A 22,222-nucleotide genomic window follows, 5' to 3' on the forward strand; every position below is an offset into this window, starting at 1 on the left:
GTCTTAGGGAAACTAAAATAATCACATTTTGTATTATTATTTTAGCAGTTCATTGATGTGACTGCATTGTCTGTATGGTTGTATCTCTGCAAAACTAAATACAGTACGGAAATAAATAGAAAAGCAAATGTCGATTACCTGCAGGTTGTCGTCACTTTGTTAAAGTCCTTCACTTCCCTTGGCTTGAGTGCATCTCTCGCATCAATGGATTTGCGTAAATGGCTTTGGAGTGCGCGCGCAGTGGTCGTCTTGGTGCTCACCGTCACTGACCGTGAGTAAACAACAGCGAATAAACTCACCGACACAGTTCCTGACATTTACATCACGTTTCTTTCTTAAACGAGCAGGTTGTCGGTGTGAGATGACCTGGGAGGTGCCTCGTTTTGACGGCTGGTACAACAGTTTGGGCAGTCCCAGACGTGGAGCTGTAGGTGAGTCCCGGCTCGGAGGGAGGAGGGTCACGTGACCAGCGGCACCTGCTGACTCAGCTGTTCTCTTCACCCGCGCCTTTTCTGACACTACTTCTCTGCTCTCTGGTTTTAATGCCGAGCTTGTTCTGAAGATTCAGGCTGCATCTTTTGGTGTTTGTAACTGTTCAAAAATGTTTTGACTTTATTTACAAGAATATTACCTGTTACAGTGACATCACCAGTTTCTTCAAAAACATTTGGTCATGCTACTTTTAGCTTTTTAACTAGCCTTTTTTCAATTTTAGCTTTTAACATTTTGCTTCTTTTACAGTTAAGCTACTGTTGTACTATGTTTTGCTAGCGTTTTATTACTTTTTTTTCTTTTAGAATGGCTACTTTTAGCTTGCATTTTTAACTAATGTTTACTATTTTTAGCTAGCATTTGCTACTTTTAGCAAGTGTTCTACTTTTAGCTTGCATTTTCTACTCTTAGCTGGCATTTGCTACCTTTAGCTAGTTTTCTTTTAGCTTGCATTTGCTGCTTTTACACAGTTTTACTACTTAGGATTTGCTACGTTTAGCTAGTGTTCCAATTTTAGCTTGCATTTGCTACTTTTAGCTATTGTTCTACTTTTAGCTTGCATTTTCTACTCTTAGCTGGCATTTACTACCTTTAGCTAGTGTTCTTTTAGCTTGCATTTGCTGCTTTTAGCTAGGGTTCTGCTTTTAGCTTGCTTTTGCTACTTTAGCTTGCATTTGCTACTTGTAATTGTTCTACTTTTAGCTTGCATTTGCTGCTTTTAGCATGTGTTCTACTTTTAGCTTGCATTTGCAACTTTTAGTTCACATTTGCTACTTTTAGGTTGATGCTTTTAGCTAGTGTTCTACTTTTAGCTTGCATTTGCTACTTTTAGCAAGTGTTCTACTTTTAGCTTGCATTTACTGCTTTTAGTTAGCATCTGCTACTTTTAGCTACTTTTTTTGCTAAATTTAGCCTGTGCTTTCTTCCAACTTTTAGAAAAAAATTTGCTATGCTGTATTAGCTGGTGTTTTGCTACTTTTGCATTTTAGCCAATGTGTCACATTTGGGAAGTGTTCTACCTTTAACTAGCATTTTCCTATGTTTTTTGCTAGTACGTGTTGACTACGGTTTGGTACATTTAGCTTATGTTAGCCTACTTTTAGCCGGAGATGTATTACATTTACCTTGAAGCTAGTGTTTTATTACTTTTTAATTTTATCTAGCTTTGCAATCAAGCTACTTTTAGCAAGCTTCTTCAACTTTAGCCTACCATTTTATTACTTTTATTTTTTAGTATTTTACTTTTAGCTAGGGTTTTGCTAGGTTTGGCTTGTGTCTTGCTCCTTTTTGTTTTTAGCTCAAATTTAGCTCCCTTTAGCTTTTAGATGGCGTTCCGGTTCTTTTAGTTTTAACAGCGTAGTTTTAGCTTCAACAGAAAATGTCTTCAGTCTTTCGGTGCTTGACTTTCACATCATGTTTTGCAGAAATAGCATTTTCTCCAGCTGCCTTTGTGCTTGTGCAGGTTCTCATCTTGTTCGCCTCATGCCCGCGCACTACTGGGATGGGGTTTACCAAGCTGTCCACGAGCCACTGCAGCCAAACCCCCGCAAGCTGAGCAGGCTTCTAACTGAAGGGCCCTCCGGTCTGCCCTCCACACGCAACCGGACCGTGCTGTCTCTCTTCTTCGGTAAATATTAAACAGTTTATTCCACAAGCTGTAAAAGAAGACTAAATAGGAATCCCCTCAGGTGAGATGAAACATTTCCACAAAGAAGACTGTCCAGAGGACCTGACTCAACCTTAAATAAACTGGTCCAGATGACATGGTTTAACCTTTTTTTGTTGTCTACCTGGATGATTGAGCCTACAAACCTTTTTTCTGACTCAACCTTGTTACAGATCAGACTACTGGTACTCACATTTGTCTTTATTAAAAGTATTTATTTACAGTAAGTCTATATAACCAGAACATCCTGAAACCAAACTTGGGTAAAAGGGAGTTTTTGTATAATCTAATATAATTTAATTGAATAAATTGTTAGTGGGTTACCTCATTGGCAGTGTTTGCTTTTAGAACAAAACATCATGTGTACAAACTTATTTTGGGAAAACCTTGGTTCATAATGAGCAAAAGATCCATGTCAGCTGAAGAACCATCCATCCATCCATTATATTTTACCATCCATCTATTATCTTTTACCATCCATCCATCCATTATCTTTTACCATCCATCCATCCATTATCTTTTACCCACTTCTTCCATTTTTGGTCACGGGGGGTCGCCGGTGCCCATGTCCAGCAATCACTGTGCAAGGGGCGGGGTACACCCTGGACAGGTCGCAAGTGCTGATGAACCAGTAAGTTCAAATAAGAAATGGACTACTAGAACAATTCCTGTCAAAGGCATATATTTTGTATTTTTTAAGGGTCCCGTTTTGTACTAAAAATCTAGGCCTAGGGTAAAGGGCTTCAAAGCTAAAGAAACAAGACTAAAGACTGATGTTGAGGATCTCCCCAAGTACATTTTTACCCTTATAGGTACAACTGGGTAGTTTTTTTCTGAGAGTATCCTGTTTTTATGACTTGTAACAATAATGTCCTGATGCATGCTCAATAATCAGGAAAAAAAAATCTAACAAAGTAAAGTCAGGTCCTCTGGACGGATTATTTTTCTTGAAATGTTTCATCGTTTATCCAAATGACTTCTTCAGCCTGAGGAGCTGCAAAAAACTCACTCTTATAAACAGCACCTTCTCATAATGGATCAACCAGTTTATTGGAGACATCCAACACCAGCTGTTCACATGCTAAAGGAGGACCATCAGCCTAACGATGGATCATTAGCACTCTGATGGCTGTTTACTATTCACAGGGGGCTGAGTGATACTAGCAGTAACAGCATTGTAAGAGGGGGACAATTGAACACGGAGGCCTCCACCCCTGTTTAATGATGGACAGGTTCTGTAACAATAATATTTTATAAAAACAGTATTTACCATTATGCTGCAATTTTATTAGATTTCTGGAAATCATCTCAACGCACTTTAGCTAACTCCTCGTTTGCTGCAAATCGATTTTATCCTCCTAAAGTCCCGAGTTCTCCGTGCAGTTTTACATACGCGTATCCTTAGGTTCTCAGAACATCATTGGATAAGAAAGCAAATATTTACATTTCTAAATGCTTTACATACTGATGTTTTTACAGGTTATCACGTTGCTTTCGAGATTTTTGACTCAAGAACTCCTGGTTGTCCACCAGAGTTCTTGAACATCCAAGTCCCTAAAGGTGACCCTGTCTTTGACCCCACCGCCACCGGGAATGTCCTGCTGCCCTTCCAGAGAGGACAGTGGGACAAGGAGTCTGGGCAGAGTCCCAGCAACCCTCGCACACAGGTGACGATTGGTAAACTATTTTAAAAACAGCTGCTCAGGCGTCTTTCTTTATTGTGTGGGACACAAACTGAGTAAACTCCCGCAGGTTAACTCTGTGACGGCGTGGATCGATGGAAGCTCCATCTACGGTCCCTCCTCTTCTTGGTCTGACTCCCTGAGAAGCTTCTCTGGAGGTCTCTTGACTTCAGGATCTGAATGGAACATGCCAAGTCAGGGAGGGGACCTCAATTTCATGTGGAGCTCTCCTGATCCCTCAACAGGAGAACATGGACCACAAGACCTTTACGGTGAGGCTGTACACTCAAATGCATCCTCTTTAGTAGCTGGGTGCAATGAAAGGTATATGTTTGGAGCTCACTCTAAACAGTGGTTCTAGTAATATTTAGTCATTTTTTATAGGCTTGCTAGACGATAATGAAATCTTCATCCGGTCCAAAAGAAAACACTCTGTGTAGCAATAACCACCATGTCGATACTGCGAACTGCCAAGGACAAAAAATAGTTTGCAAACAATATTTCACCCCTAGATCAGGATTGCAGTCGGAGCCTGAGTCAAAAGAGGCCCAGCCTGACGTGACTCTTTAATTATTGTGTAAATGTCATGTTACACTGACCAGACTAAATCCTTGTTTCAATAGCAGAGAAGAAGATGTGGATGTGTCATAAAACCAGTGTTTTGTTGCCAGTGTTGTGAAAGTTGCACACTTATTATCCTTATCAGAGAGAAGGGGGGAGCTGGTCCTAATGTCCTTGCATTGCTGACCCATTCCTAGAAAAACCAAACAATATATTTTACTTTTATGTACGTGCTCAGAGGTATGTGTCCCTCACTGTGACAGGATTCTGCACAGAACATATGTGATAAGCAGCATTTTGGGTAAAGAAACACTTTTCCACGTTTGACCTACATCCATCCGTCTTCATGCGTTGGTCACAGTGACGTTAACCAACCTGATGAAATAGCAAAACTTCCTTGTTTGTGCCATCCTTTCTGTCCAGAGTTGGGAAACGCCTGGGCCAATGAGAACGTGTTCACGGCAGCAGAGGGGATTATCTGGTTTCGCTACCACAATTATGTCGCCGACGAGCTGCATAAGAAACACCCAGAGTGGTCAGATGAGGAGCTGTTTCAACACGCCAGGAAGATCGTTGTGGCCACGCTCCAGGTAGAAGGGAAAGATCTGGTGTAATCCCCTCGCTGCACTGATGCTGATTTAATTTGCACTCTGGAAAGATGGAGTTTGCATCAACGTCTTTAAGGACCGGGACGTCATCTCACGTGTCCTGCACGTATTCTCTAGAACATCAGTGTGCTCATAAAACGTTAGGGTTAACAATGTCTTGAAGGATTATCATTCGCTTTAACTAATAAAACAAGCAAATGTCGTGAAAAATATGAGCACTGCAAATTTATTGTTGCACAGATCTGCAGTTTGTGTCAGGCAGCTCATGTACGTTAAAGAAACTGCCTTCACTTTGATCTTTTCTGCATTTTCACACAGAATATTGCTGTTTATGAATGGCTGCCAGGATTCCTCGGAGACAAAAAGCTTCCTCCATACCCAGGTAAGATTTAGCCGCAGAGAACGTGCACGTACAAGTGCATGGGGAACACGTGATGCACCACTGGCCACAATCCGTGGTGAGGTGAGCTATCGCTGGTGCTGTTTGACAAATATGTGCTCCATCAGCAAAAGCATCACCCAAGAGTCTCCCTCTTTCTGCTGAATGGGCAGCCGCAGCTGAAGAAAGTTCAAGAACAACAGCCTGATGATCCCAGGATATTATTTACTTTGACGTTTTGGATGAAGCTGGAGATTTTAGTCTTTCTGTCTTGTGTTACGTTATGCTTTTCCAGGTTACCAGAAGTTTGTTGATCCAGGGATCTCTCCTGAGTTTCAAGCTGCTGCCATAAGATTTGGCGTCACTATGGCTCCACCTGGTGTTTACATGAGGTGAGGACTCACAATATCCAGAGAACAGATTCTGAAGGAAATATTTTCTCTTACATTGTTGATTCTGCTTCTTCCTGACAGAAACCGAACCTGTCACTTTCGAAAGATTATCAGCTCTGATGGAATCACATCACCAGCACTGCGGCTTTGTCACAGCTTCTGGAAACGTCACGTACGTACACTCAGAGTTCATGGACGGCTAAACATGAATTTTATCCACTTTTTTAAATGTTGTTTTGTATCTACAGCACAACTTAGTTTATTTTATGGTAGAAAAGCACCAAAAATAAGACTGGCCTTTAGGATAATAAAACGTACAGTATACCCTTTAAAAGATGCTCTGCGTGGTGTTAAATACACTTTCTTTGCATGTGCTCATCCTCTTTTAATAGATTCTTCTAATGACACATCAGGTTTAAAAATAATTAAGCTGCTCTTTAACAAATCCTGAGAACAACAATGAGACTGAAGTGTTTCTTTTCACCTACAGGGAGATCTTAAGAACATTCATGTTCTGCTGAATACAGATAATTTAAAGGTTCCTCAGAGATAAATGGAGACAACGCTCACAGTGAGAGATGATGACGCCTCACTGTTTAATGTGTGTTGTGTTGGTTAACACTGGCCTTTTTAAAACCAACTATTCCGACAAGATAATGTCATTAGATCTGAAATTACAGATGTGTTTTTCACTGTTGGTGTTCTAGCTGTTTACCAAAACAACATGCATGATGAAGACCTGTAATGTCTAAGCTCTCTGTTCATTTTGAAAATGGATAACCTCAAACTAAAATGGAGACTCGACACTTTTATAATTAATTAATTTATTTTACATCGAAGTAATTATACAACTGTTCAAGTAATACCAGAGCTTATTGCATGTAACATCATTAGTTACATTCATTTAACGTTTGTTTGTGTTGACGAAAATAAGGTGCACAAGCTGATATCACATATTTCTGTGTTTTTGGAACGGTTTTCACACTTGATCCATTTTTTTTTTCAGTTTTAGTTTCTCTCCATTGGCTCCCTGTCAAGTCCAGAATTTAATTCCAAATCTTAATTCTAACCTATAAAGCTCTCAACAACCTAGCTCCATCTTATATCACAGGTCTTATTGTTCCATATTTTCCTAACGGAGCACTTTGCTCTCAGACTGCAGGTTTACTAGTGTTTCCTAGAGTTTCCAAGAGCAGAATGGGAGGAAGATCTTTCAGTTATCAGGCTCCTCTCTTGTGGAACCAACTTCCAGTTTCTGTCCATGAGACTGACACATTGTCCAGTTTTAAGATTAGGTTTAAGTATTTCCTTTTTGATAAATCCTATAGTTAGGGTCGGCTTGTTATGCTGCTATAGGCTTAGACTACTAGAGGACAAATTGACCTCATTTCCTAAAATGAAAAGTTACAAATTCATACATATGAATAATTTCCATTTGCTACTATTTCTATCTTAATGTGATTCTTGACCTGCCGTTGTGTATCTGTTCCTCTCAAACGGTCGAAGCAGATGACCGCTTTTCATGAACCTGGTTCTGCTACAGGTTTCTTCCTCACGAGGGAGTTTTTTCTTTCCACTGTCGCCTTCATGTTTGCTCAAGATGAGAGTTCTGTGATGGAGTTAAATTCAAAGCAGTCTGCTCCTCAGATAAATAATGTTATTAACTTACTTTATTATAGGAGTGTAAATCACCAGCTTTGCCACGATACAATATTATATTGATTTGTTTATATGACGATACGATTTTTCTTTATCACAAAGTTCGTAACGATACGATTTCGGTTCTATTCGATTCACAAGTCTGCGATCTATATATTGCGATATCAAATGCCCATCTCATTTACATATAAATACATTTACAAAAACAATTCAAATATGATGTAACCATTTTATTTCTGATATTACAGGCACCAGGCATTAAAATAATTTTTTTTCTTAATTAATGAAAAAATAAAAATAAATGACCTGTTCTGTATAGTCTCACATTTCTCATGTTTAAGTGCATTTTTAAACCAGTTAACTTAAAAGTTCCCTGATGACCTTTAAGTTATAAAGAAACAAAAATAGATATTGAGCTTACATAACATGGCTATCAATGTCGTGTTTCTTCTTCAGGTGAGCAGCCAAAGTAGTTGTTTCCCGAGTATTTGAACTCACACTGGCACCTGTTGCATACGACATGAGTTCTGTGTGTTGAGCCGTCCTTCTGTCAGAATCCAAAATATTTCCACAGAGTCGATTTAAATCCAGCAGGAGAGTGAAGTTCATTATCTGTGTTTTCTGCCTCGTCTGCCATGTTGCTGAGGCGGCCGCAGAGCGCAGCCGCGCACGGAAATGGTGACACAGACGTGCCTTGGGAATTTCAAAATAAAAGCATGTTTTAAAAATGACGATATCAGTCAGAGTCAGAGTTTCTTTATTGTCATTCGCACCTCATGTGGTACATGTGGTGGAGCGAAATTATGTACACGGGGTCCCAGTTACATCCGACAATAAAATGTATAAGAAAAACAGTAATAACATCTAAGATATGAACTAAGAAAAACATCAACTAAATATACACTAAGCACTCATAACATAAAACATTGAACATCAGCACAAACATGAACATGAGTCTGTGTGAGCAGATGTTCACGCATGAACACATCAACATTGAAACAGATCAGCAGCAACATGAAACAGATCAGCAGCAACATGATATGGTTTTTCACAGTGATTATTCTAGTTAGAGATTCATGAGTCTAACAGCCTCAGGGTAGAAGCTGTTCCTCAGTCATATGAATCAATGTTTTAGTTTTGTCACAATATAATTGAATCATTAATCATTTAATCGATATATCAATTTAAATCGATGTATTGTTACACCCCTACTTTATTATGTATATGAATGTTTCTGTTCAGTGCCCTGAGATGACTTCTGTTGTGACTTGGCGCTATAATAAACTGAATTGAATTGATCCTAAACATTTATCTGTCTTCTCCAGAGGGTCAATGTGAGGACAGGTCAGGATGTGGATGATCTCCTGATGGGCATGGCCTCTCAGATCGCAGAGAGAGAAGACCGTGTTGTTGTGGAGGACCTAAGAGGTTTTTGTTATTCGCTCCGTGTGTATTATTCACCACCAGCAAGAGAGAACGTACAGCTCTGATGGGATTTCTCCTTTGACAGATTACATGTACGGACCGCTAAGGTTCACCCGCACGGATCTGGTGGCTCTAACCATCCAGAGAGGAAGAGACTTCGGTCTGCAAAGTTACAACAGTTTGAGAAACGCTCTGGACCTGCCGCCCGTGAACACATTTGAAGAAATCAATCCTGAACTCAACCGGACCAACCCGCAGGTAAAAGCTGATGATTAATAAAACGAAAAGTCTAAATAACCACGTGAACTAAACTCTGTTTTACGTTTTGCTGCAAAAGTTGCTTCGCAGCGTTGCAGAAATGTACGACGGAGACGTTTCACGTCTGGAGCTCTTCCCTGGAGGACTGCTTGAGTCCACTGACGGCCCAGGTCTGGTTTTCTCTGCCATAATCCTGGACCAGTTTGAACGCATCAGGAACGGAGACCGCTTCTGGTTTGAGAACAAACAGAATGGGTAATCTTCACGACTAATAATGTTAGAGATATTTATACTGTAGATGAACGTTGCTTTTTTCTTGCCGTCTTATCTCCGTGTTCTCACTTTGGGATCATTTTCAGTTTGTTCACGGATGAGGAGATCCAGACAATCCGTGATGTCACGTATCATGATGTCATCGTTGCAGTCACAAACGCAGAGGCCACTGATATACAAAAAAATGCCTTTTTTTGGAGGGATGGTAATAAAACAACTCGTGATACAGCTGTGTTTGTTTAATTTGAATAAATATTCATTGACAGTCTCTCTCGCCCACAGGTGACCCCTGTCCTCAGCCCGCACAGCTGAATGCATCAATGCTGCAGCCCTGCACCAATGCAACAAAATTTAATTACTTTGATGGGAGTCATGCAGGCTTCTCCATATTTATCATTGCTATGTTCCTCTTCCCTGTCGGTCAGCGTCTTACCTTTTCCTTTTGTACAGTAGTAACGCTGACATCTCTCATTAAACGTTTAGTTGTGAAGCATTTGACTGTTTGATCTTCACAGTGAGCTATCTGGTGGCGTGCATGGTGGCATATCTGCGGAAGTACAGGTACAGGAAGTTTCAAAGGACAAAGGCCAAAGCTGGTGACAGAGCAGAGGAGCCATCTGTGGGAATTACTGGTATGAAATCTGTGGAAACATTGTTTGGAACGTGCTGTTTTGATTATAACATTAGGATTACATTCAGCATCTTGCCTCTAGTCTTGGCCTGCAAAATGTCTTTGAATGTACACAAAATAACCACGTAAGACACTTAACGATCACAGCAGCTGGGGAAAGTAATTGTAAAAACACGTGGTAAGTGAAACAGTATAGACTTGATAAGTAAAGAGTGATTTTAGAAAGTCAAAAAGGAAATACAACAAGAATGGAAAAGGTTTACAAACTGGTCAAACAGAATCTCCGAAATGCAGCTGATGCCAATTTTCAACAAAATACACAATTTAAATCTTATTATTGTTTCACTTTGTTCTGTTGTATCTAACTGTACAGAATTGATCATTACAAATGTAAACTTTACTGAACACATGGGCTCAGCTACATTACATGAACCATGTAGCCTGCGCTTGGTCTGTGTTCCCCTCTAATCCTTCCCCCTGGGAACACAACACATAGTTAACTATCCACTTGTTACATATACGACTACACGACACAACTGCATGTTTCATTTGTAGTTTTGTGTGTCTTGTTTGAAGAAAAGGGCTCTCCCTCCTCAGTAGAAGTAGATTTACTGCAGTGCTGACTTTCTTGGATGTAATGACCCAAACGTGTCAGCAAGTGTTAGCATAGAACAGGGTTAGCTCATAAACTATACCATATTTTTCAGACTATAAGGTGCATTAAGCAAAACAAAACAATGAGATAAGTCAAACTTTATTCCACTCATTCACAATAACTCTCAACAGTGTTCAGTTGTAACACATAAAATCGGTTCAAAGTCAGTAAGCACAACCAGAATTAATACGTCAGGCGCACCGGATTATAAGGCTCACTGTCAATTTTTGATCAAATTAAAGGATTTTAAGAGTGCCTTATAGTCTGAAAAATACGGTAGTCAATATCAAACTTCAATGTGTTTCTATATCTTGTTAGTTTACACTTCCCCCTGTTGTTTTTTCTGTTCATGTGCTTCTTTTTCTTTTTCCCTGCAGCATACGAGTGGCATGGCCATGAAAAGCAGCTGCAGCCAGTGAGCGTGGAGGTCGAAAAGAGGCGGCTGCAGGTCTTTGACAGATCTGGGCCTTCTCACCGCTGCCTGAATCTGGGCAATCAGGACTACATAGATGTCCTTCTCTCCAACGACCGTTACCATAAAGCTCTGCTCCTCAAAGTACCAAAAGAGTACGACCTGGTTAGTATTGTAGCAGCTGATTGCTTAAAAATTCACATTCAGCCTGCAAGAAAAGAGGGAACGGACATTTTACTGCACATTGTGTAAGAACTTGTATTAACTTTTAGGATTCTTTGTGCTCATCCAGTTTTTACCTTAAATTAAAGTTTTCTGTGCTTTTATTTTACAGTTCACTGGAGTAAGCATGACTCTGCAGATACACCTGATCTCCATCACTTTTATGCTCCTCCAGTCTTGCTTATCGTTTTCCCTGTTTGCCCATTCAGGTTCTGTTTTTTGATGACGTGAGCAAACGCTCCGAGTTCATCAGGCACTTGCGCTTGGAGGTGGCAGAAATCAGGCAGGAGATTAGAGTGAAGGAGATGAGTGAGAAGGAACTGCTGAAGGAGGCTCTTACCAAACAGGAACGGGCTCAGATTGTGGAAACTTTCATTCGACACGCTTTCTCAAAGGTACAATCAGCTTTGGGTCCTTTACCTCATCCTCTCCTCTCGTACAGCAGGAGCTACTTCACACTTAGCCACAAAATGTCGTCAGTTCTTGTTTGAGGTCAGATGAGGGCTGACCTCAGGCCAGAAGAACTAATTGTTGGCTGGTGTGGACAGTGTCCTCATGTGTAATAACATGTTCATCTGACGTTAAAGATATTAGCCTCTGGTCATAAATAATAACACCGTTCCTCACTGTCCTGCTGGTGCACAGGTCTTGGAAATAGAGAAGTGTGACGCCGGAGATATGAGCGGCGTTTCTCGCATGCGAGCCCGAGAGGTCCTTCAGTGCGAGCTGACGGCGTCAGAGTTTGCTGACGCACTCTGCCTGAAGGCCGACTCCTTGTTTGTGGACTCCATGTTCACGCTGGCTGATAAAGATGGAAACGGTTACCTCTCCTTCCAAGAGTTCCTTGATGTCATAGTTATCTTTATGAAAGGTGAAATTATTCCTTTTAATATCAACATCCAAACAACACATTATTGTCGATTCGACCATTTTTGTGCCAGGTTTGTGTCTTATATGGTAAAAATTTAACCATGTGCATTTATTTTTAACAGAAATATGTATGATTTAGACAATGGACAAAAACGTTCTTTAAATTTTTTTAAATGTGAGGTCGTTTTGGTTGGTTATCACATTATTGGACGGCCTCTTTGAGAATCTCTTAAGGCTGCATAGATTTATCCAGCTAGTTTTATGAAATGTAGATGTGATTTGCTCATATGACATCAGCCAAGATGTGTGTTTGATCACAGGGTCTCCAGAGGAAAAGTCCAAACTGATGTTTTCCATGAATGACATCGGTGGAACTGGTTACTTATCCAAAGACGAATTTGCCAGAATGCTCAGGTTTCAGTAGCATTTACCTTTCAGTCATTGCAGCTGCACAAAGTTTTCTCTGTCGGATCTTCTTCACTCTTTTGATTGACTGCAGGTCTTTCATTGAACTCTCCAACGGAGCACTGTCAAAGAAGCAGGCAGAGGATGGCATCAAGGCCATGATGCAGGCCGCAGGCTTTGATGACAGGGAGAAAATCTCATGGGCGGACTTCCACTTCCTCTTGAAGGATCATGAGAAGGAGCTGCAGTTTGCTCAGCTCAATGTTAAAGGTTGAAGAAAGTTCAAGTTGGTGTTTGTTCTTTCCTTACCCTGACTTTGGTTATTCATGTGTGTGTGTGTGGGTGTGTGTGTGTGTGTGTGCATGCGTGCGTGCGTGCGTGCGTGTGTGTGTGTGTGTGCAGGGGTGGAGAAACAGGAAAAGAAACGTCTAAGTCAATACCAACGTGTGTCTTTCATCTGCCCAGCAAACAGGTAAGAAAACAACCTAAAGACATAAAACAAAACTAGAAAATAAAGAATAAGAGATTGTTCTTCATGAAAATTGTTTTTTTTTTTACTTCTGTCCGCAGCACCAACAAAACAGATGGACTGGAGTTACGCAGACGGAAAAAGTATGCCTCTTTTTTAATTGTTTTTTTTAATTTATTTGCTTTTCACAAATTACTCCTTCCATCCATTATCTTCCACTTGATCCAAAGTCAGGTCTCAGGGGCAGCAGCTTGAGCAAGGAGGTCCAGACATCTCTTCCAGCTCTTCTGGGAGGACTCCAAGGCGTTCCCTGACCAACAGAGAGACATAGTCTCTCCAGCATGTCCTGGCTCTTCCTCAGGGTCTTCTTCCAATCAGACATGCCTGAGGCACCTCCCTACGGAGGCACCCAGGGAGCATCCTTACCAGATGCCTGAACCACCTCAACTGGCTCCTCTTGATGTGGAGGAGCAGCGGTTCTGCTCTGAGTCTCTCACGGATAACTGAACTTCTCACCCTGTCTCTAAGGGGGAGTCCAGCTACCCTGCAGAGAAAACTCATTTCAACCGCCTGTATCCACAGTCTCATTCTTTCGGTCTCTACCCAGAGCTCGTGAATGTAGACTGACCAGTAAACAGAGAGCTTTGCTTTACAGCTCAGCTCCCTCTTCACCACAATGGACCGGGACAGAGTCCGCAATACTGCAGATGCTGCACTAATCCATCTGTCAGTCTCACGCTCCATTCTTCCCTCACTCGTGAACAAAACCCAGAGATACTTGAATTCCTCCACTTGAGGCAGAACCTCACCCTCAACCTGAAGAGAACAGTCCACCCTTTTCCAGTTGAGGACCATGGCCTCAGATCTGGAGGTGCTGATTCTCATCCCAGCTGCTTCACAGTCGGCTGTGAACTGCTCCAGGGAGAGCTGAAGATCACGGCACGATGACGCCAGCAGGAACACATCATCTGCAAAGAGCAGAGATGGAATCCTGAGGCCACTGAACCAGAATCCCACTGGCTGCACCGAGAAATTCTGTCCATAAAAGTTATGAACAGAATCGGTGACAACGGGCAGCCCTGGTGGAGTCCACCTCCCACCCTGAAGGGGTCCGACTTACTGCCGGCAATGTGAATCAAACTCTCACACAGCTTGTATAGGGACGAATTACTCTCTAAATTTAAATGAAGAATAGTACAAGTTATATAAGTCACAACTTAAATGTGACCTAAATGAGTAAATATTTATATTTTTACAGCAGCAACAATATGTGTTTTTCACTGTTTTTAAAATATATCTTAAATTTTTTACATTTATTTTAATTGTATTTCACTTGGATTAGTTTTGTTTAGAACAGATTACAGATTATAGTTGTTTAAAAAGTCAAGCTTGGTGGTGATTTTCTTATAGCGATGAGTCAGCATTATTACAGTTTTTGTGTAATTTCTTCCAAATATCAAACCTTTTCTGCATACTTTGTGCTTTTTCACCTATTTTTATATTTAAAAAAAAAAAAAGTTAAACGTATCAGTAACAGTGTTATGACTTCTGATTTTTTAAAAGTTTTATACTTTTCAAAATATGCAACTGAATCAAACTCTCCATAGAAATAAATTGAGAAATACATGGTAACTTTAGCACGTTTCACTAATTCTGGCTAAAGTTTTCTTCTTTTTATTAGTGGCATTGCACATTTTATCTGTGGTTTTGCTTACTCTATCTGTTGCATCAGGGTTTTTTTTAGCGTTTTTGTTTTTTAGATTTTAGCTACTGTTTTGCTCATTTTATCTTAACATCTGTTCTGTTTATTTTTTAGCTTCTGTTCAGCTGCCTTTAGGTTTTAGCTTGTAGCATTTAGCTTTTAGCTTGTGATCTGCTCATTTTAGCATTTGTCCTGCTTGCTTCAACCTTGATTTTTCATTTTAGCTTATTCAGAAATGTCAGTAAAGTCATTTAGCATGCAGCATTCACACTGCATGTTTGCAGAAATTTTTATTTTCCTCATGTATTTTACTGTTTATGGTTGTTGCAGTGTCTTTTTCTGGTCTTGATCTAAATATACTACAGACAGACAGTGGAGCAATAGAAACTTTGCTGCAGAATAAAACCTCACAGATTTACTCATTCTCAGGTTAAGCGTCAAGACCCCAAATGTCTATGTGAAGCCGAAGCGTGACCAGTACGTCAGGAACCCCATCCGGCAGAAAGTCCAGCAGTTCAAGCGCTTCGTCGAGAATTACCGCCGTCACATTATGAGCTTCATCGTCGTCTACGGCATCACAGCTGGTGTGATCATCGAGAGGTGTTACTGTGAGTGGAACACCTTTTCTCCTGTTGATGGATCATATAGCATTGTCATGGTCTTACTGGATGTGTTCAGACTACGCCGTGCAGGCGGAGGCCACAGGTATGCCTGAGACATCAGTGGTGGGGATCATCGTTGCTCGTGGCTCGGCGGCTGGCGTCTCCTTCCTGTTTCCCTACATTCTTCTCACCGTGTGCCGCAACCTGATCACGCTGTGTCGAGAGACCTTTCTCAATCGATACATCCCCTTCGATGCTGCCATCGACTTCCATCGCTTCATGGCGATGACCGCCATCGTCCTCTCAGGTCTGTGTGGAGCATTTCAATGAGACAGTAGTCCCTTGATTATTGCGGTGGGTTACGTTCTGGACACCCCCGCGATAAGTGAAAAACCACGAAGTAGCAACGTTATATTTATTTTAGTACTTATATATATTTTCAGGCTTTATAAACCCTTCCCACACCCTTGCAATGTTCTAAACACTTAAACCTACATCATTTTAACAACATATACAATATATGTACAATATATGTAGCTACTGCAAAATTTTAAATGGATACTCTCCAGGCTTGGTCCGGTTCTGGTCGAGTTCTGATGGACTCTCTGCATCCGTTGAGCACCAGACTCTTTTGAAGAGAGCCGGACCTTCAGAGAGCTGTCACAAAACCACGCAATGGTCCAGATAGAGTCCTAGATAGAGATAAAGACCTCCAAGCAAATTCTCCCCACTCAAGAGGCTTCATGGGCGGGCAAGCTCCGCTTTGTAGCTTTGTAGCTCCGATGAGGCTGGAAGTAGTTCTGGTCCAGTTCTGGTCCGGTTCTGGTCGGCTCTGCATCCACTCACCGCTGAAATGAATATGGACCGAACTTTTTAGTCAGGTTCTGATCGGATCAGAATGTTCTCTCCATTTTTGGCAGAAAGCAGCGTCTGGAACACTGTTGGCTTCTGGGTAATGTAGTTCTTTTCGACTGGCAATACAGTGCAGGCTTATTGAAAGATAATACAAAATTGCGGCACCTGTCCGAAGTATATTTTTTTCCCGTTAGCTTTTTATCCCATATTGTCCCAATCACGTGAGTAATATTAAAGTTGACAATCATTGAAAAACCACGAAAGTCGAACCGCGAAGTAGTGAGGGACTACAGTATTTTATTGGATTTTTACAAAGTATAGCTAGAAGGTATGAAACAACATCAATTTATAACATCCAAAATATTACTCTTAAAATCCAAAAAATGTTTTTTAAAAGTTGCATTGTAACTGTAACAGCTGTAGCTGAGTGGTTAGAGCAGTCGTCCTCCAATGCGAGAGTTGGGGGTTCGACTCCACCAGCAGTCACATGCCGAAGTGTCCCTGGGCAAGACACTGAACCCTTCATTGCCTCTGATGTATGTCCCCTCAGTGCATTAATGTGAGCTAAAGCTCTGATTAGTCTCTTTAGAATTATTTGTTCAATTAGCTTTGTAGAGATCTAGTATAGAGCTGTATGAATGGGTTAATGAGGCTCTGATTGTAGTGTAAAGTGCTTTGAGTATCTTGAAATAAGATAGAAAGGTGCTATATAAGTACAGTCCATTTATAATTGAGCATTGCAAAGGAACATGCACACTTTTCTTTAAAAAACTTTTTTTTGTAATTTTTACAACATTTTGTTTAATCAACAACATGTTGTGTCTTATTGTGGTTTGATATGTTGGTACCAGCAGTGAAACGTGTTCCTGCTCTTCAGAGCTCAGCCGTTTATCCTGTCTGGGCATATTTAATCTTTTCTAATTTTAAATGAAGACTTCAGCCATCTGGCATGACAAAGGAGGTTTAAGGTTTTTTTACTTAAACAGGATAAGATGCTGCACTGAGAAGCAAGAAGAGGGACGCTTCATTTTAAAGATAAAACTGCTGAGCTGCTTGTTTTCGCAGGCTCTTCTTGTTTATGTTTGTTTTGTTGGTTGTGATCTCGTTGCAGTTGTTCACAGTTTGGGCCACGTGGTAAACGTCTACGTGTTTTCCGTCAGCGACCTCAGCATCCTTTCTTGCCTGTTTCCCAAAGTCATAGCCAACAATGGGTAATACTTAACATTTCACAAGAGAAATGGTAGGTGGCCCTGAGGTGTAAATGAACAACATTTTTTTTTTAAAAGAAAAGAAAAATAGACAACAAAAATACAACATCATTTGAAAGAAGGGAATTAAATTAAGCCAAAGCAGAAGTGGTATTTTGTTTTTATTTTTTAATTTTTTAATTTTTTATTAATGTAGAATGAACATACTCATGATATATTCATAAATTAAACGGATTCTTTCATTTTTCTGGACTGTATAATGTCGTGCATTGAATTTAATAAAATGTATCGTGAGACGTTAATTTTCTTTGACCCATCAAATGAATGCGTCATTTATTTACAGAATCAAAGTTTAACATCACACATTTACATTAATTTGGCAAAATGATTTCAACAACAACATGGCTAATTTTGCAAGCTGTACAATTTGATTAACCATACGGCGATGGTTGAAAACCTCAAGCTTCACCACAGACATTTCTGGAAATATCTGGAATGATTTCTAGCAGATAGAAGAATTTTAAAGATGGAAAGATGAAGTTTAGAGGGAGGGAGATGAAAAGATGGATGAGGGAAATGTGTGTCGGCATCAGAACGGCACTCTCCAGTGAGTTCCCAGCTTCTTCCCCAGTACACTTAGGTGGTATAAATCAACTCTTTTACCTGGAGGAGGTGATTCCACTGGTACGGAGTTCCATTTAACGCACCCTTTCAGCGTCTCCGTAGGAACAGCTGTGAATCGTCCGAAGTAGTGACGGTATTCCGTCCGACACAGGTTCACCTCACGAGTGGACTTCACATGAGTGGAGTCCTTCAGCAGTTCCACTCAGAGGTGGAAGATGTCATAATCCCACAAGACTCGGAAGAGCTTTGGATCATGTTGGACTTCTGTTCTCCCAAACGACTGGAGCTGCAAACTCTCCACCCGACCCGTTTGAACTAGGAAGTACCGACATTTAAAGAGCTCTATTTCCGGTTCATTTGGGAGTTTCCTGATTGGTCGTTTCGACCAGACAGGGGTGTGTTTTTGTGACGTAAGAGGTCACTAGGAGTCAGAAAAACAGCAAGAATGTTATGGAACAGATTGAAAATGTTTTTCAGACAGACGAGAGAAATATTTAGACGAGTTGGGGGAAAACAGGTGCCAGCCTCTATATTTATGTCTGAGAGGATTTTAAAAACATGACAGTTCGTTCCAACAACTTGTTTTGCGTTTGACTCCAACCTTGGACCACTTACACTGCTCATTCAAAGACAGAAAATCAGAAAATGCATAATTACTCTGTAACAGACATCAACATGGTTTCCACTTTGCATGAGGATTAAAAATCATTATTACTGTTTCACAGTTAATTAAAAATGATTAGTTCACTGCAACATCTAAAAATGGTTTGAACTAAAAACACTTTGATTATCAAACACTTGTAAAATAGTAATGATAATAGAAAACAGTGTTCTTTCACTTGATCAATTCAAGAAAGAAAGTCTCAGGATGGGTCAACCTGTATTTCTGGATTCAAATCAATTAAATGACAGTTTCTGTCCCATAAGGTCCTTAAGGTCAGGATTTGACCTCAGGCTTAGTACACTACATTAACAACATAAAACAACAGAACAATGTACTGTAACAAGTTCAGTAACATATAATGTATTTTTTAATCCCTCATGAAAATGAATAATGAATTAAGTCGGGGTTTTTTTTTATTTTGGATTCTCAATGAAAAAACACTGAACAAATAGTGCATGGACTCCACACCCTTCATGAGAGTTTGTATTTGTATCTTGTTACTGTACATTGTTCTGTTGTTCTATGTTGGAAAAAAATGTTTGGCTTAATTTAATTCAGTTTTCAAATGTGATTCCGGCCACTTCCACTTCAGCCACTTCCGCTTCGACCACTTCCACTTTGGCCACTTCCACTTTGGCCACTTCTGCTTTGGCTTAATGTAATTCTTTTTTTTTTTTCAAATGTAATTCCCTTTTTTCAAATGTGATTCCGGCCACTTCCACTTTGGCCACTTCCGCTTTGGCCACTTCCGATTTGGCTTAATGTAATTCCGTTTTTTCAAATGTGATTCTGGCCACTTCCGCTTCGGCCACTTCCGATTTGGCCACTTGCGCTTTGGCTTAATGTAATTCCATTTTTTTTTCCAAATGTAATTCCATATTTTCAAATGTGATTCCGGCCACTTCCGCTTCGACCACTTCCACTTTGGCCACCTCCGTTTTGGCTTAATGTAATTCCATTTTTTCAAATGTTGTTGTGTTTTTGTTGTGTTGTTGCAAATTTAATTTTGTTTTTTGAAATGTACTTCTGTTTTTTTCAAATGTTGTTCATTTACACCTCAGGGGCACTGTAGAAATGTGTAAATGCTACAAGGTTATATCAAGTTAGTTACCGTTTATGTTTTCTTTTAGGGCTGAAGTTCCTCCTAAGTGGTACTGGTGGTTCTTTCAGACTGTCCCAGGTAAAACATGAAACATGTTTCTAGATTTTAAAACTTTAACTGAACTAAAGTGCCTCTTATGTTACATTGTAATGTTCTTTTATTCCCTCTTTTCTTCTTCTAGGAGTTACTGGCATCTTACTTTTATTTACATTTGCGTTCATGTATGTTTTTGCCTCTCGGTATTTCCGTCGGATCAGTTTTCGTGGGTTTTGGATCACTCATTATCTCTATGTTGTTGTGTACGTTCTGGTAGGTACTTCCTGTCGTTAGCACCCTTACAGTGAGGCTGATTTATGGCAGTGTGATACTAGCTTCATGTTTATCCTACAGACAGTTATACATGGCAGCTTTGCTCTGCTCCAAGAGCCCCGTTTCCACATCTACCTGATCCCTCCGGCCTTGCTCTTCCTGCTGGACAAACTGATCAGCCTAAGCAGGAAGAAGCTGGAGATCCCTGTTGTCAGGGCTGAGCTTTTGCCTTCAGGTGACACATGAACTTAAATATGTTTGTATTTATTTTCTCTGTGGGTTCTTTGATTTAACTGAGCTAATGCTTCTGGCTGTCCTGCCTGTAGGAGTGACCCACCTGGAATTCAAGCGACCACAGGGCTTTGTGTACCGTTCAGGCCAGTGGGTTCGGATCGCGTGCCTGATGTTGGACACAGATGAGTACCACCCGTTCACACTCACATCAGCACCGCATGAGGAGACCCTGAGCCTGCACATCCGAGCTGTGGGACCCTGGACCAGCCGACTCCGAGAGCTTTACGCTGAAGAAAACTACCTGGAGTTTGGAGCCTATCCAAAGGTCAGCCATCAGGTTTACACAGAGAAGGTCTCAGTCGTTCTCCTTGACTTCAGTAGCACTCATGTTTCATTTCTTCTGAAGCTCTACTTGGATGGCCCGTTTGGTGAGGGCCACCAGGAGTGGAATGACTTTGAAGTGTCTGTTCTGGTGGGGGGAGGAATAGGTGTCACACCATTTGCCTCCATCCTGAAAGACCTGGTCTTCAAGTCCTCCATCAAGTCCAAGATTCTGTGTAAAAAAGTGTGTCTCGAAATCAAATCTCCTTGACTGAGTTTGCCTTGAAGTGCTCCTCCTAGCATTTATGTCGTGTGCAGGTGTATTTCATTTGGGTGACCCGGACACAGCGTCAGTTTGAGTGGGTTTCTGACATCATCAGGGAGGTGGAGGAGATGGACACAGAGGAGCTGGTCTCAGTTCATACTTACATCACTCAAGTGGCTGAAAAGTTTGACCTGCGCACGACCATGCTGGTAAGATCACTGAAACACAAAGCATCACATGAAGCAGAGACAGGACAGAAACCATGCTGAATGTTTATCTAACTCTTTTTTTTAGCAGTAACACTAAAAATAATATTTTTCAACATTGTGATAAGACTCATCATGTTGCACCTCAGGACTCCCTCAATCTTAAAGACTTATCTAAAGATATTTACAGAATTTAAAAGCACACAAACATTCAGACAAACACTGGAGTCACCTACAGTGTTGGACATCCTCTCAGCAGGATAGAAGTGGACAAAATGTTTCTAAAAGGTAGAACAAAAAGTCTGTGTTTGTTCAGTTTTTGAATTCCTCAGATACCAGTCAGACGGGAAGCAAACTGAAAAACCTCTGAAGCTACGAGATCAAAAGTTTCTATAACTTACATTATTGTGAAGACTGAAACACTTAGCTAACTTCTTGGCTGCTCCACAGCCAAGAGTAGCATAAACACACAAAAAGAGGCTGGTACTTGTTCAGTTTTGTTTATTATTAGTTGTTCTTAAAGTGCATTGATGAGTTTTACAAAAAGAAAAAAGAAATCTCTCAAAATAGAAGTTTAGTTGTGTTCTGTTGTCAGATTGTTTAGTAAAGTAAAACACCGTGGGATGTTTTGTAAGATTCATGAAACTTTAGTATGAACTAGCTCAGGGGTGCCCAATACGTTGATCGCAAAGGTATTATGGGTAGATTGCATGGCATTGAAAAAATAGATGTCGTCAGCCTATCATCCATCTTTGAAATGTGTCACTTGATTGACAGACAGGGCAGCCAGTCTGAGGCTTTGTTTATACGACATGAAACGTTCGGTCGTTAATTTATAGACAACAGCTTCGTTCTCTCTGAGGTTTCTGAATCCAGGTCTCAGAGTGGAGATTTTCAGGGGAAACCCCAACGAAGGTGTGAAATGCTCCACTAGGGTAAAGTGGCACATGTGCACTACCGGCGGCTGCAGTCCACATTTTTCTGCACTAACGACAATTATAATAAATGTAACAACAGTTATAATAAATGTAACAACAGTTATAATAAATGTAACAACAGTTATAACAAATG

The 22,222-nt window shown here is 40.6% G+C and overlaps 1 protein-coding gene across 1 annotated transcript in view; it reads left to right on the forward strand.

Moving 5' to 3' along the window:
• Positions 1-204: 204 nt before the first annotated feature.
• Positions 205-22,222, forward strand: part of duox (dual oxidase) — a 25,203-nt gene continuing 3,185 nt past the window's right edge. Inside the window, exons 1-31 of the mRNA XM_037683570.1 lie at positions 205-271; positions 348-431; positions 1,955-2,119; positions 3,638-3,825; positions 3,911-4,112; positions 4,825-4,991; positions 5,328-5,391; positions 5,684-5,780; positions 5,862-5,952; positions 8,765-8,867; positions 8,950-9,122; positions 9,202-9,377; positions 9,482-9,600; positions 9,678-9,815; positions 9,911-10,027; positions 11,059-11,258; positions 11,525-11,710; positions 11,961-12,186; positions 12,506-12,599; positions 12,685-12,860; positions 12,993-13,062; positions 13,161-13,202; positions 15,191-15,369; positions 15,440-15,670; positions 17,330-17,429; positions 19,845-19,894; positions 19,998-20,125; positions 20,207-20,360; positions 20,452-20,684; positions 20,766-20,924; positions 20,999-21,154. Of these exons, the coding sequence (XP_037539498.1) occupies positions 205-271; positions 348-431; positions 1,955-2,119; positions 3,638-3,825; positions 3,911-4,112; positions 4,825-4,991; positions 5,328-5,391; positions 5,684-5,780; positions 5,862-5,952; positions 8,765-8,867; positions 8,950-9,122; positions 9,202-9,377; positions 9,482-9,600; positions 9,678-9,815; positions 9,911-10,027; positions 11,059-11,258; positions 11,525-11,710; positions 11,961-12,186; positions 12,506-12,599; positions 12,685-12,860; positions 12,993-13,062; positions 13,161-13,202; positions 15,191-15,369; positions 15,440-15,670; positions 17,330-17,429; positions 19,845-19,894; positions 19,998-20,125; positions 20,207-20,360; positions 20,452-20,684; positions 20,766-20,924; positions 20,999-21,154 (4,335 nt within the window). The remainder of the gene's footprint in view (positions 272-347; positions 432-1,954; positions 2,120-3,637; positions 3,826-3,910; positions 4,113-4,824; positions 4,992-5,327; positions 5,392-5,683; positions 5,781-5,861; positions 5,953-8,764; positions 8,868-8,949; positions 9,123-9,201; positions 9,378-9,481; positions 9,601-9,677; positions 9,816-9,910; positions 10,028-11,058; positions 11,259-11,524; positions 11,711-11,960; positions 12,187-12,505; positions 12,600-12,684; positions 12,861-12,992; positions 13,063-13,160; positions 13,203-15,190; positions 15,370-15,439; positions 15,671-17,329; positions 17,430-19,844; positions 19,895-19,997; positions 20,126-20,206; positions 20,361-20,451; positions 20,685-20,765; positions 20,925-20,998; positions 21,155-22,222) is intronic.

The sequence above is a fragment of the Nematolebias whitei genome, chromosome 10, assembly GCF_014905685.2.
Source record: "Nematolebias whitei isolate Nwh7 chromosome 10, NemWhi1, whole genome shotgun sequence".
Taxonomy (NCBI): Eukaryota; Metazoa; Chordata; class Actinopteri; order Cyprinodontiformes; family Rivulidae; genus Nematolebias; species Nematolebias whitei.